We start from the raw sequence: 23,559 nt of genomic DNA, 5'->3' as shown, positions 1-23,559 counted from the left end.
ATTGCATTTGACAAGTTTTTAACACCGACTACCTTCTCTGTCAGGATACTGTGAATATTTTCAGTGTACTGTGTAAAACATGTCAGGTATGCTATAGTCACATCTCTACCTGAGGAAGCAGACTAAAGGATCTTCAGGTATAAAAATTATTCTTTATTTTCCCTTTTTTTACTCCTTTGCATGATTTGCTGGCTGAAGGAAATTGTGTTTCTTCCAGATTGGAAATAGGTAGACTGCAGCATCGTGTATTTGGTGTTAGGCTGATGAAGGGGAGAACAGTGTGATCAAAGTAGGGGAAGGAGCAGGGTTGAGGAGTTCCTTAGGTCTTGGTACTTGGTGCTAAAGCAACAATTTTGTGTTCCTTACAGTTAATTTAGACTCATTTTGCCAGTGAAATGCTGAGTATTATCCTACAGTTTGTGATTAAAGCACATCTGGTTAAACCAATTACTATACACTCAGTTAAAAGAATATATTTCTTATTGATTTCCTTTAGGCTGTGCCAAAGTACCTGCCTGCTTCGTGTCTGTCACATGCTGCAGCTGTGCTACTGTTTTTACTCAGTTACAGCTTTTAGGCTCAATGAGCTGCAGTCTTTCCACTCACATCTCTTATGTTCCTAATTGTATTGACTCCGTATGTCAGGTGTAGAAAGACTAATAGGCTCCTGCATTTTTTTCCCTGCTTTGAACTAAATTCCCAGTGCAGCAGCCAGAGGAGCAGCTGAGAGGCTTGTGACAGTAATTCTGCACATCTGCTTACACGTGCATCTGCAGCTTTGTGAGTGCTGCTATAATATTTACCAATTTCTGCCTGTCTTAAGAGAGCATGATTTATATTTAATTGTAAAGCTGAGCAAAAAACTTTGAGTTTCTTTACCCCTCTCCCTGTATTCTCAGCAGCATTATGTGTTGGCACTGTAAATAAGGGGCATTTTCACAACAGTCTTGTTGTGATGAGACACTTCAGACAATCAAATTTCTTCTGTTACTCAGTGAAACACAAAAAAGGAAACATCTGTTTTGCTTAGTCTGTAATGATACAGCTTGGAGTAACAGGATTCTGTTGTCTCAGCTGGAATTGGTTGAAGTTTTGTTGACTTTTCAGTGATGTGTACAAATATAGCAGAACTACTCTTCCAGCACTTCTGCATCATGCTGGGGATTGACTGAGTAAATTTGCAGTCTCTGCCACTTTTAATTCTTTTGCTACCTTGCTTTAGTTGGGTATATGTATTTTCAATATCATTCTCTTTGTTCTGAGACTGAAATTTAAGAGTATCTGAAGCATATGCATTTGCATTGGTTACCAAGGGTTTTTACTGGAATGGAATGGTTATTTGTGCAGTGATATTTTCTCCCAGACTGTTACTAGAAAACTGTAGCTGCACAGGGAAGAATGATAATGACTTTCCACCTAAAACAACATAATCAGAGGAGATCTCTAAACTGTGCTGTTCCCCTGCATACATAGTGCACACATACATTCATTCATTCATTCCTTAAGGAAGTAATGGAAATCTTTGGTTCATTGCTATTTTAGTGGTATTCAAAAGTGGCTTATGTTTTGTCCTGTTTTGGTAAAGAAGTGGATGCTAGTTCACCTGTGCTCACAAAGCCACTCCAATCCTGTGAAACAGTGGCAGGAATTGCCTTAACCATTTACAGCTGCTTCTTGGTGTGGTAGAATAAAAGTCCTGTATAAATTCAGTAGGTGGAGCAGGATGTGGACACTTTGGGTGTCAAGGGAAGAAGGAGCACCTAGATGAAGGTCCTGCTTGTACAGTAAATAGAGGAACTGACAAAAGTAGGAATAGAAAGTCAACCAAGTGATGAAACAGGAACCAAACGATGCCACGCCCTTGAAGAAGTTCCTTAAATGTGTCTATAGATGTTAAATCAGAGGTGTATGATCTTTTTGTTTTGTGTGATTAACTCTCAAATGTCATATTGTTTGAAAAGTGTCCATTCACTTGAATTATATTTGGGTTTTTTTAATCCAGAGTGATGGAGGTTGCTTTGCTCTGGGTTCACTGCAGTACTTCTTTCATGTGCTTATGACAGTTTTTACAAGCAGAACATGTTGTGTTCAAGGATTGTTTGGCTGTATTGATGTCCTTTGGCTCTGGTTCATCCAGTCCACTACACCCCAAGTACATGTGCAATCAGTGACCAATTTCCATGTATTGTCACAACTGTGCCTGCCATTCAAGTGACTTCTCAGATACTGCTTGTAAGCACAATACTCTAAAACAAGTTCTCAAGTTCACAGACCTGAGATTATTATAGAAATAAATTTTGACCACTTTGTAGTTAAGCTACAGAAATATTTGCCTGGCTCTAAATCATCACATCTGTGCTCTAAGCCAGTACTCTGAATTAATGACTTCTCACTTCTTCTAGGACTACTAGATATGTAGGATATGTAATAATGCCCTTAAAAGTCAGGCCTGTCCTGAGCAGAAGACATTGTGTGATTTAATGAGAATGCAAGTAGTAGAAAGAGAAAAAGAAAATGAATGTATGCTCTGTTATTTTAAATCTTTAACTGTTTTCTGCTACTAAAGTGGTAACAATAAATTCTGTAGAAGCTTTCTGTTGTTGTGACTTTGGAATAATGGCAGATTACTTGATAATACCAATTAACTTGGAAATCTGAACTCAAATAAAGAGTCCTTCCAGAACCTGTATAATTTGAGTTTTATTAGCTTTCTATTTCTTAGAGTAATTAATATTCTGACCTTTAGGTGCTTTCATGAAATGGGAACTTTTATTTTAAAAGCTTTTTCATCTAACTCAAATTCAATCTAAATTAATACATCTCTTAACATAAGAGAGTTATTATCCTTTTCTGCTTTGACAGTATTATGCTTTTGGGATTTGACTTTAAAAAAAAAATTACAATGCAGAGCAAGACATACAGGGTAGTAAATTCTCTTGAGACTTTGAGTTGCATATATTTTGTCTCTACTACAGCATTTTTATGTGACAGTAGAACATTTAATGTATTGGATGTATCTTCTGAATGAGACAGAAGCGTGGGTCCTTCCTCTAAAAATTTTAGTTGAGAAGTCATGTTCTTCTGTAGCTTGTAAAGTATGTAAAAACCCACAAAATTGTTCTTAGTTGCTCTGAAATGTTTTTCAGCTGAATGTGTCTAGTCTTGTGAGTGTATGCGGATGGGCTGTTGTGGGGGTGGGAGAAGGTGGAGGGATGAGGAAGAATGAGAGAACTGTCATGAAGAGATAAAGCATGTTTCTCCTGAAACTGTTTAACACAGCTAGATACATGCATTGCATGCATACATTGATAATTTTAATTCTGTAATTTAACAGGGAGCAGTTATCAAGCGCTAAAACTAAGTCTTAAGGTTATCTGCAGTATTGATGCACCCCTCCTCTCGAAAATGTACCTTTGTATAGTTTTTTGGGGTTTTCCCCCTGTGAAAATGAGCTACTAAAACACCTGTCAGTAGACTATCATAGATCTCTTTTTGCTATAAAATCTGGGGTGTATTCCTGATAGCAAGGTTCCTGCTTTACTTTCATGATCTTTAGGATATGGTAGAATGGTACACTGGAGAAAGTATTTTGCAGATGGAAAGCCATCAGGAATGCTGATGCTGCTGCATTGGTAGGGTTAGGGTGATGGCATGTATCATAGCATTTATTTCAAATAAAGGTTCTGGAGTGAAAAGGAAACCTTTCCATTGCAGTTGTATTGGAGCATGTCTGATATTATGCTATATTGTAGATCTGCCCTGGGTAGCCCAGTGTGGTGACACCGCCAATCCAGGGAAGTCAGTGGGAGCCCGGGAAGAGTTCCCTTTTCTTTGTGAAGGGTGCCTTGGAATGGGTTTGGCCTGAAAGAGAGGCCCGTGCTTCACCAGATAAGGCTGTCCTGGCACAGGAATAGTGCTCCCCAATTTAATGTTCCCACTGAAACCTTCCAAACCACAACTACTCACTCAGTCTCCTTTTCCCCTCTCCCCTGCAGTAGGGATGGAGAAGAAAATTAGGGACACAAAAAGTAAAGATTACAGGTTGAGATAAGAACAATTTACTGGAAACAGAAATTGAATAAGAAAGTGAACAGTAACAGCTACACTATCAATAACAAACTGTACAAAATAGGCAAACAATTCACACATGATTGCTCACCATGCAGAACTGGCTACCCAGAGTGCTTCCCCTGGCAATGATGAGAGAATAGCATCTGGATTCTCACTATGCCCTTCCTTGCTGCTGCAAAAATTAACCCTGTCCTGGCCTGATCCTGTCATAAGTCACTTCTGAAGCACCTGGGACTTTTGCTGCCCAGTTCTCAGTTCGTGGAGCTCCTTACATTTTATGGAGGCAGAAGGGCGATTGAGTTGAAATGAAGTCCCAAGAGCTGCTACAAAATTTCTTCCTCATGTGGCTTGTGAAGTATATTCTAAAGTTAGTGTCTGGCTTGCAGGTTGCCATGGTTTTAGAGGTAGACATCTCTGTTTTCCAAATTGAATGAGGTGCAGATACCTAGAGTAGGGTTGGAAATAGGCAGTCTCCTAAAATCTCATTCTTAGCCAGCAGAATTGGGAAGTTTAGTCAAAAGTCTTGCATTTTAAATGTTGCTGCTAAAAAGCAGCTGAAGAGTCTCTCAAACCTCTGTCCTGCTTTGTGAACTGCATCTTTTTCCTTCTGGTAGGTCATTGCTAAACTACTTGCCAGATGAATGCTTCTGGATTTGTACTACCTGAAACTATGTGCTGTAATGGTAGAAGGTGTTAAAATTGTGTCTTTTACAGTCAATGCTCAGAGATGAGGCACAGGCCCTGCTCAGTTCTCCACATGCTTTTTAGTCATACTCAAGCTATTGTGCAGCATCTGCCTGTGCATGCTTTACACTGAGAGCTTTTCAGCAGCTGGATTACCCAACACCTTTCTTTTCATATGGCTGAATGTACTGAACAAACTCTAACATGAGATGACTTGCAATTTTCACTTAGAAAACAAAACTTGGTTTTTAAAATTAGCTTGCAGCAAGTTGACTTCACAAATAGATTAAGTGTATAACTGCCTGTAAAGATAATACTGTGGTAGTATTGAAGGTTGAGGAGGCAAGGAACTGCATGTCACAGCATTGCTACCAAAATAATGCTTGTGAGAAGGCCACTGGTAAGTTCAAGGCTTAAATGCAATACTAACATCAAAACTGTAACACAATTATTCTCTCTATAGTTTATTATATTTCACTGTTTCAAATTTGCCTTTGGGTGACTTCATAGGGATGTAGTGTACTTTGGGCTTAGGGAGCTAAGGTGTAAAAGAACAGTATGTTTGGGGTTCTGTACAGAATGTTTCTTCTAGGGGGTGAACTTGTGCAGCACTGCTTTCTCTTGCAGAAGTGATGAGAGCACTGTGTCATGTACTTTGGAATTAAATGCCAGTTCACTGATGTTCTCAACACGAGTTATGGAAGTCTTGACACACAGAAAACAGACAAGATTTCTAAAGCTTTCTAATTCATTTATTTGGTTAAGCTTATGGTTGTACTCATTTTAATGTGACTTAATTTGAATTCTATTTCTGTATGATGCATATAGTTATATTGATTTTTCTTTGTATGTGTTGGAACAGTTAACTATATTAATCCAGAAAACATAAGGACAATTAAGACAAGATTTTTCAATTATGTGTGTTTTATTCTGTCTAAGATTATGCTGTTTATATATCTGTTCTTTCTTAGAGTCAATAAGATGTAAACAGTAATGTTTGCATGAAATAAAAGTGGAAGCAAGTATATTTTAGCTGCTAAAAAACTGCTTTGAAAGTAGTAAATCTTACTTTATTTCTCTATACTGAAACTATTAATGAATTACAGATGATAGCAAAGCTAATGTTTGAGGATATACTCCAGATGAAATAGCTTGAAAGAGTAGGGATTCTGCATGCCAGGGAATGGGGTGTACCTGGTGTAAGTTGACTTACAGGTGGTCAGTTTTGGCTGACTCTGGTTTTCAGCATGGCAGATGTACTTAGAGTGTGTATTTGTGCAGTAGTCTACAGGGGAGAAATAGTAAATCAGGATTTAAAAAGGTAGCTAGGAAGAAGTAATAGAGGACAATGAGAAAATAAAATTCAAGCTGTGGAGGTTATTTCCTCTTACTTCATTTTGGTGCTGTACTGTTAGGGCTGCTTTTGTCCTGCTCAAACAATATAGATCTGATTTACTATGGCTTGTATAAATTCAAGTGAATATATCAGTGCTTGTAGTCTCTTATCTCTGTCCTGGTGACTTGTTTGACTGGCATGAGTAATTTGGTTGTTTTGGAAGACAATTCCCCTTGGTAGTAAAGGGTGAATACAAGGTTAGTTGAGTACAAATATGGTTTGTAATTGATTGCTAATCTGAAATTGAGCAAATAAGTTTGCCAGGAGTCAAAGATAGGGATTAAAATCTTCAAAAGCCTGTGCTGTTAGGAGTCTTACCTTCTGCTTGAGACTTTTTAGAAATCTTTAATCATGAATGTTTTGGGTCATGTGTGCCTATGTGACTGTTTACCAGCAATGCAAATGGCCTTGTGGTTTCATGACCTCACCCACAGGTTTGTTGGTTTTTGTTTGGTTTTTTCCCCCTCTTGACAGAATTGAAAGGTTGTAAAAGACTGAGGTACAGTTTGATACTTTAAGTATTTGATGCTTTACAGCCCAGAAACCTCCAAACAGTATTTTCTGGTACTGGATACTTTGCACAAGAAACAACTGCATTTAAGACAGTTACTTATAGTTTCTGTATGGTCTAGCTGATGTATGATTGCTTTCTGTAGACTGTTTTTTCCTTAATTGCTGGCACCAAAACTGAATTGAGGTCTGTCATCTGTGGCTGAATGTAAATTTTTAAAAATTGTAATGGGTATCATTCAGGAGAACTTTTCCATTTGGTGGGCAAATATCTATCACTTTGTCATATTCCAAGTGTGAAATTGGTGGAGAAGCATATGTGCACAGGATCTGGAAGTCTTTTTCAAATCTGTATAATGGAAGAGTCCACTGACTCCTGACTCTTTAAGGCTGATGTTCCACATTGTGATACAAAGTGTAAGCTCTGGATAAGAGTGTCTATCTATGGTTGCTTCTATTGCTGACAGAGGGGAGGGGAAAACTGAATAATGCCTTTGGCAAGATAAAATTAAAATTGACTGCAGTTTCACTTCCTAAGGTTCAGTAATCTTTACAAACCACTGGAAACAAATGTTCAGAACAGTTATTTTTGTGTGTTCACTACTTTATTGTGCAGAAGACTATAGAATGACCATAGTGAACCAGATGAGAATTTCTGAAACCTTATTGTCTAGCAGTGGCTGTTGATAGAGGCCAAGAAAGGAACTGAGAGAAAACTAGAAGAGTGTGCTGGGGGAGCAACCTTTGACTGCAGCTTTCTGAACTAGAAGTGTTTGTATATTTAGTGGCTCTGGGTAGATTTTTCCATGCATATGTCCCAGTGGGGTTTTTTTCTGTGCATTTATGTAAAGTTCATGTACCTGGACCTCAGTGCATTCTTCCTTCCTACATTGTTTTTGGTAATTCTTGTTTGTTTTGAGCCTTCCACCTCTAGTGTCACCTACAACTTGTTATTTCTCTTGTTAGAAGATGCTGAATAACCATCTGTCATTTTAGCAATTTGCCTGAGCCTAAGTCAGTGATTGTCCGGTTTTTGCGTCTGTTTGAAGGGCCTGGAAAGGCCCGAAGTGGCCTTGGGGCAGCCCGCGTATCGAAGGACGAGAAGAGGCTTCAGTTCTTCTTTCGGTTTTTATGTTTATTAATTGTTTATCTAAAAGATGTTCTTTCAGCCCGACAGAGATCTGCTCAGCAGTCAGCCATGAGCACACTGTGCTGTCCTCCGGACAGCCACGTATCTTTGTACCCATTGTTACGTGTACAATATCTATCATTTTTCCCCAATACCATTTATTCTTATTGCTGGGTGCACTTTTAGTAATGGCCAATCTAAAAGTACCACCATCACCATAGAAGATGGAGGAGAAGAAGAAGAAGAAGAAGAAGGACAGGACACACCCCAATTCCTCCATCTTACTTCTCTAAACCCCCCTGTACATAAATCCTAAACCCTGTGTCTCACCCTCTAATTAACTAATCCCTTCACCATTCACCCCGGTGAAGCCCTCATCCTTGTCGTCTCCTGTGTAGGGTCAAAGTCCAGCCACCAGACATTTCTGGCAACATTCCAGGACTCCCGAGCCCCCCAAGGTGGTCTCGGTGGCTCAGCACCTCAGGACTGAGATCCTGAGATCCGACAAGTGATGCTTGTGCACCATATGGTGCACCGTAGCTGTTTTAAGCTGAAGATGGCAATTATCAGAGAATATTTAATACAGAGCCTTTGAGCACTGTTTGCAGTTGTATATTTGAATAGAACATGTGACTATTTCAGGCTTAGCACAATGAGGTGTTTGTTTCTTTGTGAAAGTTTGAAAAAATCAAGAAGTCAGACCTGACTTTTGTGGTTTCTGAAACCTGTTAGAGTGGCTTTTGGAGTCCACAGTGGCATCTGGCTCTTTTCTCAAGAGACTTCAAGTGTTTTGCTGCCCATTATTGCACATACAAGTATCTGAACAGAACAGCTTGGCCATGTTCAAAATTGTATAGAAGATGAACAGTTCACTGTATCACTAAAATGGGTTGTGCATTAGCATCAGGAAAATACATCTGTTTTTTGGCCATTGAATCAAGAATACACTTGCCTGAGTGTTCTTTACTGTTCTGTGGCTTACCAAGGATTGTGTCTTTGTCTCTGAAGTGAGGGAGAAGAAAGCAATTTGAATTTTACAAATTTCAGCAATGTGAATTTTACATGTAGACTGTAGTCTTTTAAATGAGCTTGATGAATCAAGTAAGAGCTGACTAAGAGGTTTTTAATATTTCTTGTATCACTTCAAAAGGGATGAAAAGTTGAAGCCTAATTGGCCCATCCCTACTTGTGTGTGCTAACTACTATAGAATAGAAGATGAACATTTACTGGGGGCTTGATCTGTTATGGGCCTGATGCATCCTAATGGAATGCTCACAAGTTTACTTTGTTCCTATTCTGGGGTGAATTGACAGATTTGGATGATGGTTCATAAACAGCTTAACTTTCTGCTCCATGTTTCCCTTTTAAGCTTTTTTTAATTTTATTTTATTTTTTAGCAAATAATCCAGACTTCCAAGAAGATACTTTACAGATTAGGTAAAGATGAAGTATATGCTTATTCTCTTCTTCCAGCAATTCCCAGAGGATGAGGCTTGAGCAGTTTTTGGCTCCTGTTTTTGTTTTTTCCAGCCCTGACTTTCCCTAGCAAATATCTAATACTGTGGTTTCAGAAGGTCAGTTCTGCAGAACTCAAGCATTCGTTCTTTATCCAAGTCCAGCCTCCTTGTACTTAATCCAAATTGCATTTACACACGTGCATTCTGTGGATGAATTCCACCAATGCTAGGTAGCTGTAAAGAGCAAGAAAGCCACCTATTGGGAGAACTTCTTTTTAAAGAAAAACCTGTGCACGTGTTGTCTGTTATTTCATTCAAAAACATAATTTGATATTATTATATTAAAGTCTTGTGTGACAAGTATGGAAATCCAAAGCCATTTAAGTACATGGATGCATTAGTAAGTTTGCCAGAGAATATGTCTTAATTTGTCATGGCTGGCCCTCCACCAACTCAGTGCATGTAACTTTTTCTCCCTCCTCTATTAAAAACAGGAAATTCAGTAAGTTCCTGATGTATTTGTGCTTTAAAGGGTGAAGAAGGGAAAATTACCTAATTAGGGACTTTGTAGAAGTCTATTCTAAATGAGACTTGGTTTTGTCCGATAAACTTCTTTGGTATTTTATTCAAGTTACACTACTCACCTGAAAGAATAGAAAAATTGGTATCTCCAAAGGAAGGAGACTTACATTACTGCATTAGGATAGAGCAAGACCAATTAACAGCTGTCAGAGGCTGCTTAGGACTTGGGAACTTGTTAATTATTATTTATTATAAATCCTGTCTTTGGCTGCTAATCCAAATTGAGAGTCTTGTGGAAAATACTCCAAAGTGCTTTTAACTCACAAGGCATGAGAGTGCAGGTTATATTAGCCATATCAATATAGACAATTAGCCATGTGTTAGCTAGTCTGCATAACCTATGCCTGCTTTCATGTGGCAAATATGAAGATAAGACCTGCAATGCAAGAGTATTACCTAAAGTGGATTTACTTCATGTGTCAGATAAACAAAGATTACATATATTGTCTGATAAAAATCCAACAGTCCTGAGCCACCTGGCTGTTACTGAGCTCCATCACAAGTAGCTTTGTGGTATTTAAATAATTAAGACTTCCCTTTCCTATAAAAATCTTCATCAGGACATCCAGATGAACAAGGACCATGGGGACATTTGAAGCTGCTTTTCACATTAAATCAAAGTATTGTTGGGTTTGTGGTGACAAAAGTTGTTTTCAAAGAAATTCTCAAATTCCACTCATTTGAAGTCTTTGCAGGGAGTTAGTAGGAAGAGACCAAGAAAAATAATAATTTAAAGAGAATTACAGGCTGATGTACCTTAAAACAAGACTTTTTTGGGAAAAATGCTTTGTAGTGTTTGTTGTATTATTTGAACTTCCATTACAGTTTTGGTATTTATAAAGTACATTCTTAATGCAATTTTACACTTTTTTTCCCCTCCTTTTTTTTTTTAATTCTCATAGTAGCAGATATTTACTTTATCCACTTTATGTTGCTTTAATTCTGTAGTGGCTGGGACTTCTCATGCTTCCAGTGCCCTATATCTTGCAGTTGTATCCTCTGAAACAAAGCTGTAATTAAGGCATGCTTTTTTAATCCTCTGGGTCTTTTTTTTTTTTCTGTAGAAGTTTAACAGATGGTACAAATGAAGCCTTATTTTGGTGCACTTAGTGTTAAAAATCCCATTTTAGAGTTACCTTTTAAAAACTTTTTGTGGGCTTCAGGAAAAAATTGTGATATTAACTGAAACTTGTTAATCCTTCTTTTGGAACAGTCTTGGGTTTTCCAACTCTGTCCAAATATTGTGCCAGTCCAACTTGATCAGTTATGTAACTGGAACAAAATGAGGCAATCCTCAGTAAAACAGTAGGTTGTCTGCCTGTTTAAATAGATCCCACACAGCTGATATATGGAATTAAAGCTTTTTTTTCTTTCTGGGGGACATCAATTGAACACATAATCCATGTCATCAAGGAAAATAATTGTAAAGTTAAGAATTCTTATTTGTGATACTCAAATGTGTATTGTTGTGGTTTAAGCAGATATATATTAATTTTTTAAAGTATAAGGTAAAATAAGGACACCCTGTATGTTTCTACTGCCTTAACTCTGAGTAGAATGTCTCTGCTACTTTAAAAATAAATATAAAAGATCTGATCAGCAAAAACTTTGTCCTATTTCTTTTCTACAAATGTCATTTCAAAAGTTCATGTTGTTGCAAAAAAAAAAAAAAAGAGTCATCTTTAAATACTGAGTCATAAAATTAGTCATAAAAACTTAAAGTATTTTTCCAATGGCTAATGCCAGCCAAGGATGCTCTTACTTTTTTTACTGGTCAAATGAAACTTCTCTTCTCTGGGAACCTTTAATTTGAAAATAATGCTTGATGGATCACTAGAGAAGGGTGAGAAAAAATTGAATCTCTTGGAAATATGTATCAGCTATGGACTTGGTGTATGCAGGACTCCTTGGCTCTCTTAAATAATGAACTTTTGCTCTGAGCAATATTAGGACAGGTATTTGTGCTGTTAGTGGGGCTCAGTAGGGGATGGTTACTATTGTCAGCAGTGCTGAGGCATTGGACCCTGCAAAAGCCTTTGTCCACCTTCATAGGAATGAAAGTAGGGCTGGGAGGTTGTGGGATTCTGTAGGAACTGGCAGGGTGGTTGCTTCAATAATTGTAGTAGGACTAGTCTTTGTGTTTGTTAGCACACGGTATTACTTCACAGCAAGGTCTCACACACAACCTATGCTGAGCAGTCAGGGGCTGCTCCTCTGTGTTTTCATTGTTACACCTTCAAGGACTGTCAGTGCTGATCAGAAAGATTTGGTATTTAGCTATAAATTAGTATACATGGTAGTCGTTCCCATTTCTTTGTTGATACAGGATGAAAGAATGGATGAGGTTTAAATGGATCTTTGGTGATCATGAAGTCCAGCCTCCTTTGCTCAAAGTAGTGAAAATTGGAACAGGTGTCTGTCTGGCTGCTCAAGATCTTATCAGACTGGGTTTTCACTGTCTCTGATTGGAGACTCCTCAGCCACTCTGGCACTTGAGGCGATTCTCTGTGCTCTGACATCCAGGGTTCCTGGGGGATGCTCTTGCTGGCAACAGCAGAAGTGAAGGTGGTGACAGTGAGTACCTTGGCCTTTCCTGTATCTTCTCTCAGCAGATCCCCTGCTGATTCAGTCATGGATCCCTAGCTTTCCTGTTGCTATTTTTGCAAAAGCCCAGGAACCATTCTAGAACATTCTTGATCCTCCTTCTTGCTTTGATCCTTCTTACTGGGATCCTGCGATCTACTTTGTCACGGTCACTGCAGCTGTGTCTGCCCTGACCTTGACCCCACTAGCCACTTTTTCCATGTTTGTAGTTTCCCATGTTTAGCAGAGGGCCTGCCTTTGGCTCCTCAGTCCCCTGTTTCAGGAGGTAATAATCAATGCACCTCTTCTGTTTCCCTTCCAAGAGATAAGAGGGTAGTTCATGTTCCAAGTGAGGACCAGGTGCCTGTAATGTGAGGCTTCTTCTGCTGTGTATTTAAAGGAATTCCTGTGTTTTGTCTTGCTCAGGTGATGAGTAGCGAACACCTACAGTAGTGTCACCCATGTTGTTCTGCCCTCTCATATGTGACCCATAAGCTCCCAGCTGTCCCATTGTCCACAGCAGGGCTGAGCTCCATGTGTCCCTGCTGCTCTCCCAACACAGGGCAGCTTTCCTCCCCTACAGGCCTTGAGGAGCCCATATCCAGCCACGGCAGTGGAATGGTCTCCAAAAATGAAATCTTCCTTGGCCCTTCCCTGTTGTCCTTTCATCCTCCAAAGGCAGTGTTTTGTAAGCTTTGTGCAGACTTGTGTGCCTTTGTAGGGTTGGAGAGGACATTGCCACAGCTGCTGCCCTGGGGTTTCACCTGTCCCAGTCCATTATTTAATGATCATGCAAGTGAGGAGAAGGGGCACAGAAGTCTCTGGTTGCCTTATGTTATTATTGTGTATTACAATGAAATGAAATGAAAATGAAATTGCTGGACAGCCTGTTCTATTTTATTCCTTTTGCCATTCATGTCTGAACAGTAATTTCCTCACAACCCTGTCTGTATCTTGGTCACTACTCAAAGCTTTATTTAACTTTGAGATTACTCCATTCCCCCTGCTTGGAGGGTTATAGTGAGCTCTTGCTATTATCATGTCTGGTTCTTCTCCCTTGAGGCTTCTTAAAATACACTGTATATAGTCTGTATATGCTTTAGTACAGCCTGGATTTCAGAATAAAATACCTGTATTTGTGTTATAAAAGGAAATTCTTACCTCCATCTTTTCCTTCCTTGTCTTTCCCAGACAAGCCCATAATTGGATGTCATTACTTCAAAACTAATTTTAAACTGGCGAAGTAAAACTTGGTGGGATATCTCCCATGACTAAACATTTCACCAAGAAAGACAGTGTTAATTTTTTCCTCAGATGAGTATTTAATTTTGTCACTGGTTGAAATCCATGGGCACAATTTGGATAAGCTAACAGCATGCTCTTTTAACTTCTAGTACTTTTGTATCTTAATGATATATTGGTCTTTTGTGTCAGAATAAGCTGCTCCAAGGGACAGTTGTTTTTAAGTGGTTTCTCAAAATTGAGGAGAAATCAGGAATTTATTTAGTAGCCATTCTGCATCTCTTGTGTTCAAGTCCTGTTGCTGATGATCTCTGTCTGAGACTGGGCAGAATGTTGGGCTGGGGAGTCTGTCTGAGGCTCCGTGCAGAGGCAGCAGGCTCATTGTCCTGCAGTTGCCATGGTGGGGGAGGACTGAAAGGTTTTCCATCCACCTTTATTTCAGTGACCTTTTCCAAGCTGGGAATTGCAGTTGACTTGGAAAATCCTAAACCGTCATTTCTCTTCAGTGAATCCATACAGTTTCCTCTTGAGTCTTGTAAGCTGAAAAATAAATTGAAATTGAGGAGGGTAATATTTTCTGTTTTCAGAATGCCATTTCTGAAAATCTTAGACTTGCTTCCCACGCAATACGTAGTTGGAATTTATTAAACTGCTGTATGTGAAGACTCCTGTGCTTAATGTTTCCAGCAGCATGCATAAGTGAGGTACAATAAAAGTTCAAAGTAATGTCAGCATGTAAAAATGTTAACAAGTAAAAGCATGATTAGATTCTTTAAATATTCACAGAGACCTAATTTTCATCATATGCTTAATGTAGTATTCACAAACTGTGTTTGCTTATTCTTTCAGGCTGAAGGTTTTGAAGCAGATGTTGGAAGATGTTAGCTGTGGATACTGGGGTTGTGGAGGAGTGGTTATCAGAGTTCAAGGTAATACACTCTCCAATATGTAGCCAGAAGTGTTGAATCACTGCTGGTGAAGTGTGCAGGATGTGCTTGCATCCTCTAGAAAAAGAAAGATAGTAACCTTGGGTTTTGCTGAGATTATGTGATAAATACAAATGTCTCCATGAAAGGGTTTTTTTCCTTGCCTCTTTGGGGCTACATATTTCCTGACAGAGAGCAGTGAAAATGTATATCATAGATGAATGATTGTATTGGTTTGAGTACCAGACATGACTGTAGGTTTTGCTCCTGCTCTGCTTAGATACACTGGAAATATGTTTTCCTGTCTGTGGAGTGGAGTCCTTTCAAGGACTGGAGATAAGAATTACTGTAAGACTTGCACACATTTAAACATACATCTTCTAGAAGAGTTGTTAAAAACATTAGATTTTTACCTTCTTAAGTATTGGCAGAAAATATGTTTAGTGTTAGAGAAGAGTTGGAATTTGCATTTACTGGAATTTGTGCTTTTCCACAGTAATTCTGTATCTGGTATTAATGTTTACTACCTGTGTAGAGTTGGTCTTGAAAACTCCTTGAAGTATGGATCTGAAGCTGTAAAAGTTTCGCAGGACTGACATCTCACAGTGAGATTTCAGTGGCTGTTGCATTTTTGTAACTTTTTAAAAATCAATTTCCTGTCTGCTGTTGTTATATTCCGTATGAAATTGCAAAGTGACAGAGTGCAGTATATCTTCTGGCAACACTCTGAAAATGTGAGGATTTCTTTGTGAAACAAAGTTTAGTTTATAGTAAACTCTGATAAACAGTTTACTATAAACTCTGATAAACAGTGACTTGTAATGGAAAATTGTTGAAATAGCTGTTATATTTAATGATAGAAATTGCTTACAATATTTTTTATTTCAGACACTGCCAGAAGCATCCATATCCAGCTATGCTACCAGCTTGAAAGACAAGACTGCTTTGATTTCATCTCTTTACAAAGTAATTCAGGAGCCACAGAGTGAAGTGAGTATTTTGGATCTCTCACCCAAAATGTCTGACATAACACTGGCAGAATGAAACCAAGACCTTGCATGCTAGGTGATTGATGAAGAGTCTACTTCAAAAAGTTGTTCTTAGCCATGACATACTATCATGGAAAAGAAATTGTAAGTTTTGTAACTTACTGATCATAGTTAAGCTTGTAGGTCGCATTCATGGGCTTCAGGACTTGGATGTAGAATTGAGAAATGCATTAAGGAATTGAAAAGATGTTTATGTCTGACAGAATTCTTTCTGGAATTAAAACTTGAATGTGAATCTCTTGGTGTCAGAAGCTTGTCTGTATAATGAAAGAGAACAAGTTAGGTTAGCCATCTTTTTTAAATTGTTGCTTAGGTTTTTTAAGGTTTTTTTGTTGTTTGAAGTGCGTATGATATAAAGACATGGATTTATACAGTGAATGTACCCATACAGAAATGAGGGGAAAATGTGAAAAAAATTGTGGGAAAGGAGGGGCAGGTTTTCTCAGTACCTGTACTAAGGAGGTTCTTTATCCCATGACTGCCCTTGTTTCAAAATGTCCAGGTATGTTCAGAACATCCTGATCTGGGTTTAATTGTGTGTTGTTAACTGCCTTGTACCATCTGGAAATCATTTTGTGCATTATTTTAATACTGCACCAAATCCTTAATTCTTCTGAAAAGACCCAGAAATAAGGCAGCTTCCCGAAGTTTGAGATTATGGCAGTACTAAAGGTCAGAAGATAAAAAGCTTTTATATATATGCTTTTAGAGAGAATGCTGGTAGTGAAGCCCCCAGGTTGTCCAGCAAAGAACAAATGTACTTTTAATTTGCTGCTCAGAAAGGCATTGTGAGTCATTCCAACTACTGAGTCAAGCCTGTCTGGTCTTCAGAATTCGTATCAAAATGTAAATTCATCTGATGAATCTCCCTGTTGATAGCCCAATTAATACTTTCATAAGCTCTTTGATTTCTTACTACTTCTGACTATCACTAGGTTTCTCAGGGGCCTTAGTAGCAGGGTGCTGCTGCAACTTTTGCTTGAAAAGGTTGTTGGCATAATTCCAAGGGCAAGGTATTGAAGATTTCCCTCTTAGTGAGACTTTGAATTGAAATTAAAAGCTAGTGCTGACACTAAGTGTTGTGCTGCCTTGAGAAAAAGTTCTAAAATCTTTTTTGGACTGTTCTCCAAGCAGCCATTGCTTTGTGGGAGAGGCCACTTGGAGCTTTCCACATTGTGAAAATAGTTACATATCTTCCAACTGCTGTTTGAGATCTGTTGGCTGCATTGTGTAATGTCAGCTTGCTGAGGGTGGAGGGTATGTGCTGTCCTCTCTTATCTCAAGGGTGTCATGCAAAGGGAGCATTAATGCATGAACACTACAAATACTGCAGAGTTTAAAAATGGACAAACAGCCCCATCTGTACACCTTTGAATGTATGCACTTATAATAATTATGAGTACCATAAAATTGTGATTAATCTTATTTTGCAGGATGGATGAGGGTTTTTTTTAAGCATTTGAAAAGTAATCATGGGTATGGGCATCTGTAACTGCATTTTCCTGCTGGTTCATATTTGCTTTTTATATGGGTTGTTTTCGTTTGCTTTTCCAAAAAATTAAGTAGCCATTTGTAAGATAAATGGACTACTTGTTTAACATACACTTCATAGTAGCTGTGTTAGTAAAGACTTTGTTAGTTACTTTTGAGATTCCTGAGCCACTTGCTAGGTGAAAAATGTAGTTCCATGAAAGAGGAGTCCAGAAGATGTGTAGATTTAAAGGACTTAAAATTCACTAAAGACTTTCAGTGGTCAAAAATAATTAAATGAATATGTGATGGTTTTTTTTTTAAAGATTGAAGTTCTTTTGCTTTTTACTTAAAACACTCTTGCTGTCTTTTTAGATAGGAGCCAAACAGGCATTTGCATTAGAAAATAGCAAGTGTTTGGAGTGTCTAACATATTTGGGTGCAGCTTAAAAGGAACAGGGATGAAATTGCTTGTACATTGTTCTGTTCCAGCATTAAGAAACATCTCAGTCTAGTTCTTTTAGAACTGCTTAGTTCAAAATGATATCTTGAAACAGCAACAGTCATTAGTGCGTTTTGATATTAGGTTGTAGCATCTGGTGGCATTTTGAGGAAGAAAATCTGTTTTGTACTGATTATGCATCTCAATGTGCTGATACAAAGCTGCCTGAAGTGAGATAACGATGTAAACATGGATACCTGTCACAGCTATTTATGGGCCTTTTAAAGTTCAAACACATCATTCAGAACTGGTACTTCATTATGGGAAGGATGTGAATTGTGTAAAAAATATAAGCTGAATATGGAGCACAGTTCTGCTGGGAAGGTTTTCTAGAAGGATCTTTGCTGTACTGCTCTTAAAACTGATGACTAGTTTAGCTTGGCATGGCTTTTTTGCCTTTACTGTAGAATTTTCAGGGATGATATTTCCAGAGTGAAGCTATATCTCTCACAAGCTAAAAGTTCCTCTTTTTTAGAATGGATCAGATTGTCCCAGATTACTTCTTAAAAAAGAACTCAAATCTGCTAAGATCTTTCAGTTTCAGAAGTAGCTTTGGGAGGTAAGAAATGTTGACTGGACTTTTTTTCCATGTTCAGGAGGAAAAGCTTAGGAAAGCAAGCAGGTATTTTTCTAGCGTGGTCTTCCTGGTGATTTTGCCTCCTTTGCTTCAATAAAGGGAAGAATATAGAATTGCCTTTCTTATTCTTCTGAAAATTTACTCTACTAAAATTCAAGTTGGGATCTAGATAAATAGCAGGACTGAATTTAGTAGTTCAGCTTGCTTTGAAAGTGCCTGCTGTTGTTGACAATATTTTCTAATTGGAGAAAATTAGGAAATCTCCTAATTTCCATACATTGACAGGTGGTGCTTAGCAGTGTTTCATCCTTATATCAGAGGTAGGTGGTAGCAAAAGAAGGCACATTAAATCCAGGAACCCAGGCAGGCTGATAACTTCATTGTTTTAAAATCTTTTTTGACTTGATCTAGCTCAGTGTATTACTTCCAGTTCAGTGTTTTACATCCATTTGTAACAGCTTAACAAATTTGATTCTAAAATTACTCCTGAGGCTTTCCATTTCTGTCTAAGGGTATAAATACATTGAAGCTTCTAGAAGCTTATAATGAGAGTGAGGAAATAAACTTATTCTATTGTGTACTAAGTTTTTGTAATACTTGGAATATAAGTGTCATACAGCTCTTCTCACTAGGTGGGTAAAGCTTCTAGCTTCATTTTGTGTATGCTTTTGGAGTTGTAGAATAACAAGAGTTTTTTTCAGGTACTTTGCCTCTATATTAGAGATACTGAAAAGTATGAGGGATGTGATAGTTATCACATTTTTTGCCTTTGAGGCTGGAGGAAGTGAGCCAAAACCAAGGCAAAGCAGCCATTGGAATTTTTTATTCATCATACAAAAGTATGTTATAGGCATGAAGGTGTGTAAGGTGACTTGAGCAGATACTGTATCAGTCATGCCCTGATAACTAAAATGCCATTTTTATCAGTTTACAGTTTTGGCTAAAGGGTTGTTCCAGACAAAGTTGCAGATTTTTGTGATGTTTTATTCATTCATGATTGTGAATTGTATTTCAGCTTCTGGAGCCAGTTTGCCACCAGCTCTTTGAGTTCTACCGCAGCGGTGAGGAGCACTTGCTGCGCTTTACGCTGCAGTTCCTGCCAGAATTGATGTGGTGCTATCTTGCTGTCTCAGCCAGCAGGGATTTGCAGAGCAGTGGATGCATAGAGGCTCTTCTCCTAGGAGTTTATAACTTGGTTTGTATTTCAACATTTTGTTTTGGAATTAAAATGAAGTGATTATTTCAGTCCCAGCTCTTCAAATCGGTGTCTGTCAGAAATTACAACATGGACTTTCATTCTTTGGTCAATATTTTCTCTGCTCTTTCTGTGATTCTTGAATTTTTTGTTACTTATTTCTTGTGATTGAACTCACATTCTGCTTGAGGACTTTTCGAGGCACTGCTTTGGAAATTGTTGCCTCTATTTTGACTATCTGGACTAAAACCACAAAAAAAATTACTTTCAACTAATACTTGACTGTTGCTCTATCTGTGCTTTGAAGAACAGAATTAATAAGGAACCCTTAAAAGCACCATATTTTAGTCTTTTTATGGCTATTTTGAAATACTTAGTGGTTTTTTATGTCTGTTGGGATTCTTGTCTGTGTAGTTTGTTCTGGTTGTTTTAGGAAGGCTTTTTATGAAGCAAAATAGTGATGTCAAGTCTCTTCATCTGAAAATCTGGAGAAGGCAGCTGGTATCCATCTCCTAGAAATAATCATAGGTGTCTTCACCAAGCAAATGGAAATATCTTTTTCACCCAGGAGTCTAATTTAAGAGACCCGAGCCCTTATGTTCCACTCCTCCTGAGGCAGAGTACAAGCTTCCTGCCTTTTCTGTATGCTTAGTTGTATCTGACAAGAAGAACATTCCTGAAAAGCATTTGCTCTTATCTTCTGCCTTAAGGCAATTCACTCCTTTCTATCCATGATGAAGTAATTTAGGGTGGTTCATGGATGTGGCTGTAATCACTTGTTTTTCTTCCAGAAGAGATTACATTTAAGTTAAGCTTGAAACCGGTCTGATAACATCCTCCCTTAGCTGTGAAGAGTTTCTTTCTCAATTAGTAACCTGGCTTTCCATCTCCAGCTGCCTGGGGTCATAAGAATTTCACAGCAAGCTTCTGTAGGGAGCTGTAGATCAGCATGACTTGTGGGAACTTTTTTCCCTGTTTTGCTTCAAGACATAAATGCTTATGGTAAAGCAGTGCCTTGTACTCACACTGACTTCTTCCCTGCTGCTGCATAAAATTTATAACTGGAACAATCAAGATGGTATTGTTCTTTAGTGTACAGGTTAAAAAGGTAGTAGGTGACCTGCTTAGATACTTACTTTCTCTTTAACCAACAACTTTATGTATTCAAAACCAAGAGGAAATACAAAGCCTAATATAAAAGTAATTCCAATGTAAATATATAGAGTGGACTCTTGGAAACTTAACATGTTCAGTAGGAGTTCTGCAGTTTCTTACTGAGGGAAAATGAAAAATGAAAAATTTTGCTCAGAATAATTTTAAATTGGCTACATTGTGAGGGGTGTGTAATTACTGTGGCTGAACCTTGAGATCATGAACTGGATTGTTCTACGTTCAGCGTAGGGATGTACAGTGGTAATGCATGCAGTTGAAGTTTTTTGCTTTCCTAGCTATAGTTATCAGAGTGTTTTTGTAATACTTCAAATATTTTAATACACATCATACACTACAAATACATCTTGAAATGTACTCCTGAAACTTAATTAAAAATATGATTATAATGAAGAATACAAATATTAATATTTTTAGAATTTAGAAGTTGGGATGTAGCCATTTTCTTTCCCTTTCTCCTAAATATTGAGGAACATGTTTTCCACATTTATCCAGGAGCAATATTAAAAATTAAAGTATCAGTGGTTTATGTGGAGAGTGGAGAAGCTGTGCAGCTTTTCCGAAGGAGCAGCTCTGTGTGCCCTTTTGATCCTTTTCAGTCTTCCTTTACTGCTTTGTCTTTTATTTTAAGACAGGAGTTTTAATAATTACTATGTGAAGTTAGACTTTCAGCCTTCCAACACATGGGTGTTAGGAGACACTGAAACTTGTCTCTAATTATTACTTCTGGGTATATGAAATCAGCTGCTGAAATTTAGAAAAGAGGGAAGTAAAATCTAGTGTGTGGTGTTTGTTTTGGTCGAGTCTGCTTTGGATTTTTAACATTTTTTCATTTGAAATACTCCAGTGCTCTTCTGTGGTACAAAACCACATCTTGTTTTGCCTTACCCATTAGTCTTCTGTTAGCTTACAGGAGCAGAAGTCTGCCAGCTACTGCTGTGATGGTATCTTTTGGGAAAGTAGCTTCTCTAAAGCTTTGCATCCATGCTTCTTTTAATTCCTTACAGTCAATTATCAGACTTGGGCTTTTGCAAGTGCTGTGGTCTGCTGCTGTCAAACCTTATGAGGCTGCAGTCATTCCAGAGCTGTAATGTTTCCAAAACAAATTACTTGTTGAGTGCTTACTTGATGGTTAATAGTTTTCAGAACAGAATTATTGATTGTTAACCTTCACAATTAGCAAACAGTGTATAATTAAAAGAGATAATGTTGTTTTAAACATGATGTTTCCTCTTAGTGTTTTTAATGTGGGTTATGTATGCAAATGGATGTGCTCTTGGCTAAGTTATTTGAAGAATTTTCATAAACAAACAAAATGTGCTGTGATAGAAAGCAAATAGAGAGATAATTTCTAGCTTGCAGCTTGGATTGTTATAGTATCCCTATCAGTCCCTATAATAAATAGTTTTTAACACTTTAAGATGTCTGTTTTCTGTAGTACAGGTAACCATTGATATGTTTTGTCTTTTTCAGGAGATAGTTGACAAAGAGGGACATAACAAAGTGCTGAGTTTCACAATTCCATCTTTGTCCAAACCTTCTGTCTATCATGAAGTAAGTGACAGCTACAAAGTGAAGTTCCTGATTGAGAAGGGCAGAGTTACCATGATTGTCAGGGGTCTTGGCCAATCAAGTATCTCCCAAGGCTGCGGGCATCTCAGTGGCCAGAACCTGGAGGGGCATGGAGTTCAAACCAATGAGAGCATGCAGACTGGGACTTTGAAATGCCCAAATGCTTTGGGGGCCTGTTTGCTAAGAACAAAAGGAAAAAGAAGTTTTAACTTGTTGTATGATGAGCTACGAATATACTTCTGAGATTTCAGAGTACTCTGAGGACTTTTGAAGTTGGAATAGTCATAATTGCATAATACCCATGCAGCAACTATGTATTTTTTTTTTCTTTTCTGAAGCCATGTGCCTTATTTGGTGTAAAATGAACAGATGACATCTAAACAGTCAGATAACATTAAGCCTGTTGAAAATTCACATATAAACATGGTGATGCTTATTGTTGTCTATTTCCACTTGAATTATAGCAGGATTTGAGGTGGACATGCTCTGAATGACCCTTTTTTCCTTCAGCCTTCCAGCATTGGCTCCATGGCTCTCACTGAAGGAGCTTTGTCGCAGCACGGTTTGTCCAGGGTTGTGTACAGTGGACCTCATCCTCAGAGGGAGATGCTGACAGCGCAGAACAGGTGAAATTGTATTGTGGGATTTTGCTTGAGAGTCCCTAATAGATCTGAGCTTCTAATTTTTAGTGTAGTTGCTGACTGAAGGAGGATAGGTGTATGTTGTGTTTTGTCATGTGGTTTTTTCTTTTAAACACATGTAAATGGAGATGTAGAAAAATCAGCAGGGCATATTAGTACATGGAGCGGAAAAGCTTACTCAGTTGTTGATTAAATTGAAATACAATGCCAGATCTGTTCAAATAATTCTTAAAAATTTCCCTGTAAATTTGTTTTCTTTTAAAAACTAAAGTTGGTAATGGAATTGCAATGTTTCTTTCAAATCCCAGGTTTGAAGTGCTGACTTTCCTTCTGCTCTGTTACAATGCTGCCTTAAGCTACATGCCTGCAATGTCTCTTCAGTCATTGTGTCAAATTTCTTCAAGGTAATTTCTGTAGGTTGTTTACTCTTGAAATGCCATTACTAAACTGAAGTGCAGTCAGGTTGGACTTTTTTTTCTCAAAAACAAGCTTTGAGTTCCCAAAGGTCGCTTTTAAACTTGACTTCTTCTCATAGCTGTTTACAGCTGCAATATTTGCTTTTAATTTATCTTTTATAGAACTTTGGGTTGAGATCTCAAAATGGGAAACAATAACCTGGCTTATATGCAGGTTAAGCTTCTCTTTTAAGAGAAGTCAAAGGGAACTGTTTGTTTTTAAAAACAGTAACTGTAGTTGTGTTAACTAAAGAAAAACCAGAAGTGTCTTTTGGAAGTGTGGTGTATTTTGCATTGCAGGTTTACTAAATAAATTCGGGGGCTGTGCAGGTTTAAACTTGTAATTA

General features: G+C 38.0%; 1 protein-coding gene across 6 annotated transcripts in view; it reads left to right on the top strand.

Moving 5' to 3' along the window:
- HYCC1 (hyccin PI4KA lipid kinase complex subunit 1) overlaps positions 1 to 23,559 on the top strand; it is a 42,760-nt gene that overhangs the window by 5,690 nt on the left and 13,511 nt on the right. For 5 of the 6 annotated variants that reach the window (XM_074537342.1, XM_005480862.4, XM_026799262.2 and 2 more), the window contains exons 2-7: positions 14,505 to 14,584; positions 15,470 to 15,571; positions 19,195 to 19,374; positions 22,018 to 22,098; positions 22,627 to 22,742; positions 23,066 to 23,161. In XM_074537342.1, coding sequence (XP_074393443.1) covers positions 14,534 to 14,584; positions 15,470 to 15,571; positions 19,195 to 19,374; positions 22,018 to 22,098; positions 22,627 to 22,742; positions 23,066 to 23,161 — 626 coding nt within the window. In that variant the 5' untranslated portion in view covers positions 14,505 to 14,533. The remainder of the gene's footprint in view (positions 1 to 14,504; positions 14,585 to 15,469; positions 15,572 to 19,194; positions 19,375 to 22,017; positions 22,099 to 22,626; positions 22,743 to 23,065; positions 23,162 to 23,559) is intronic. The other variant, XM_026799264.2, reaches the window with a different exon arrangement.

The sequence above is a fragment of the Zonotrichia albicollis genome, chromosome 1 (genome assembly GCF_047830755.1).
Source record: "Zonotrichia albicollis isolate bZonAlb1 chromosome 1, bZonAlb1.hap1, whole genome shotgun sequence".
Taxonomy (NCBI): Eukaryota; Metazoa; Chordata; class Aves; order Passeriformes; family Passerellidae; genus Zonotrichia; species Zonotrichia albicollis.
Note: the sequence above shows the minus strand (reverse complement) of the source record. Positions and strands in the feature narration are given on the sequence as shown.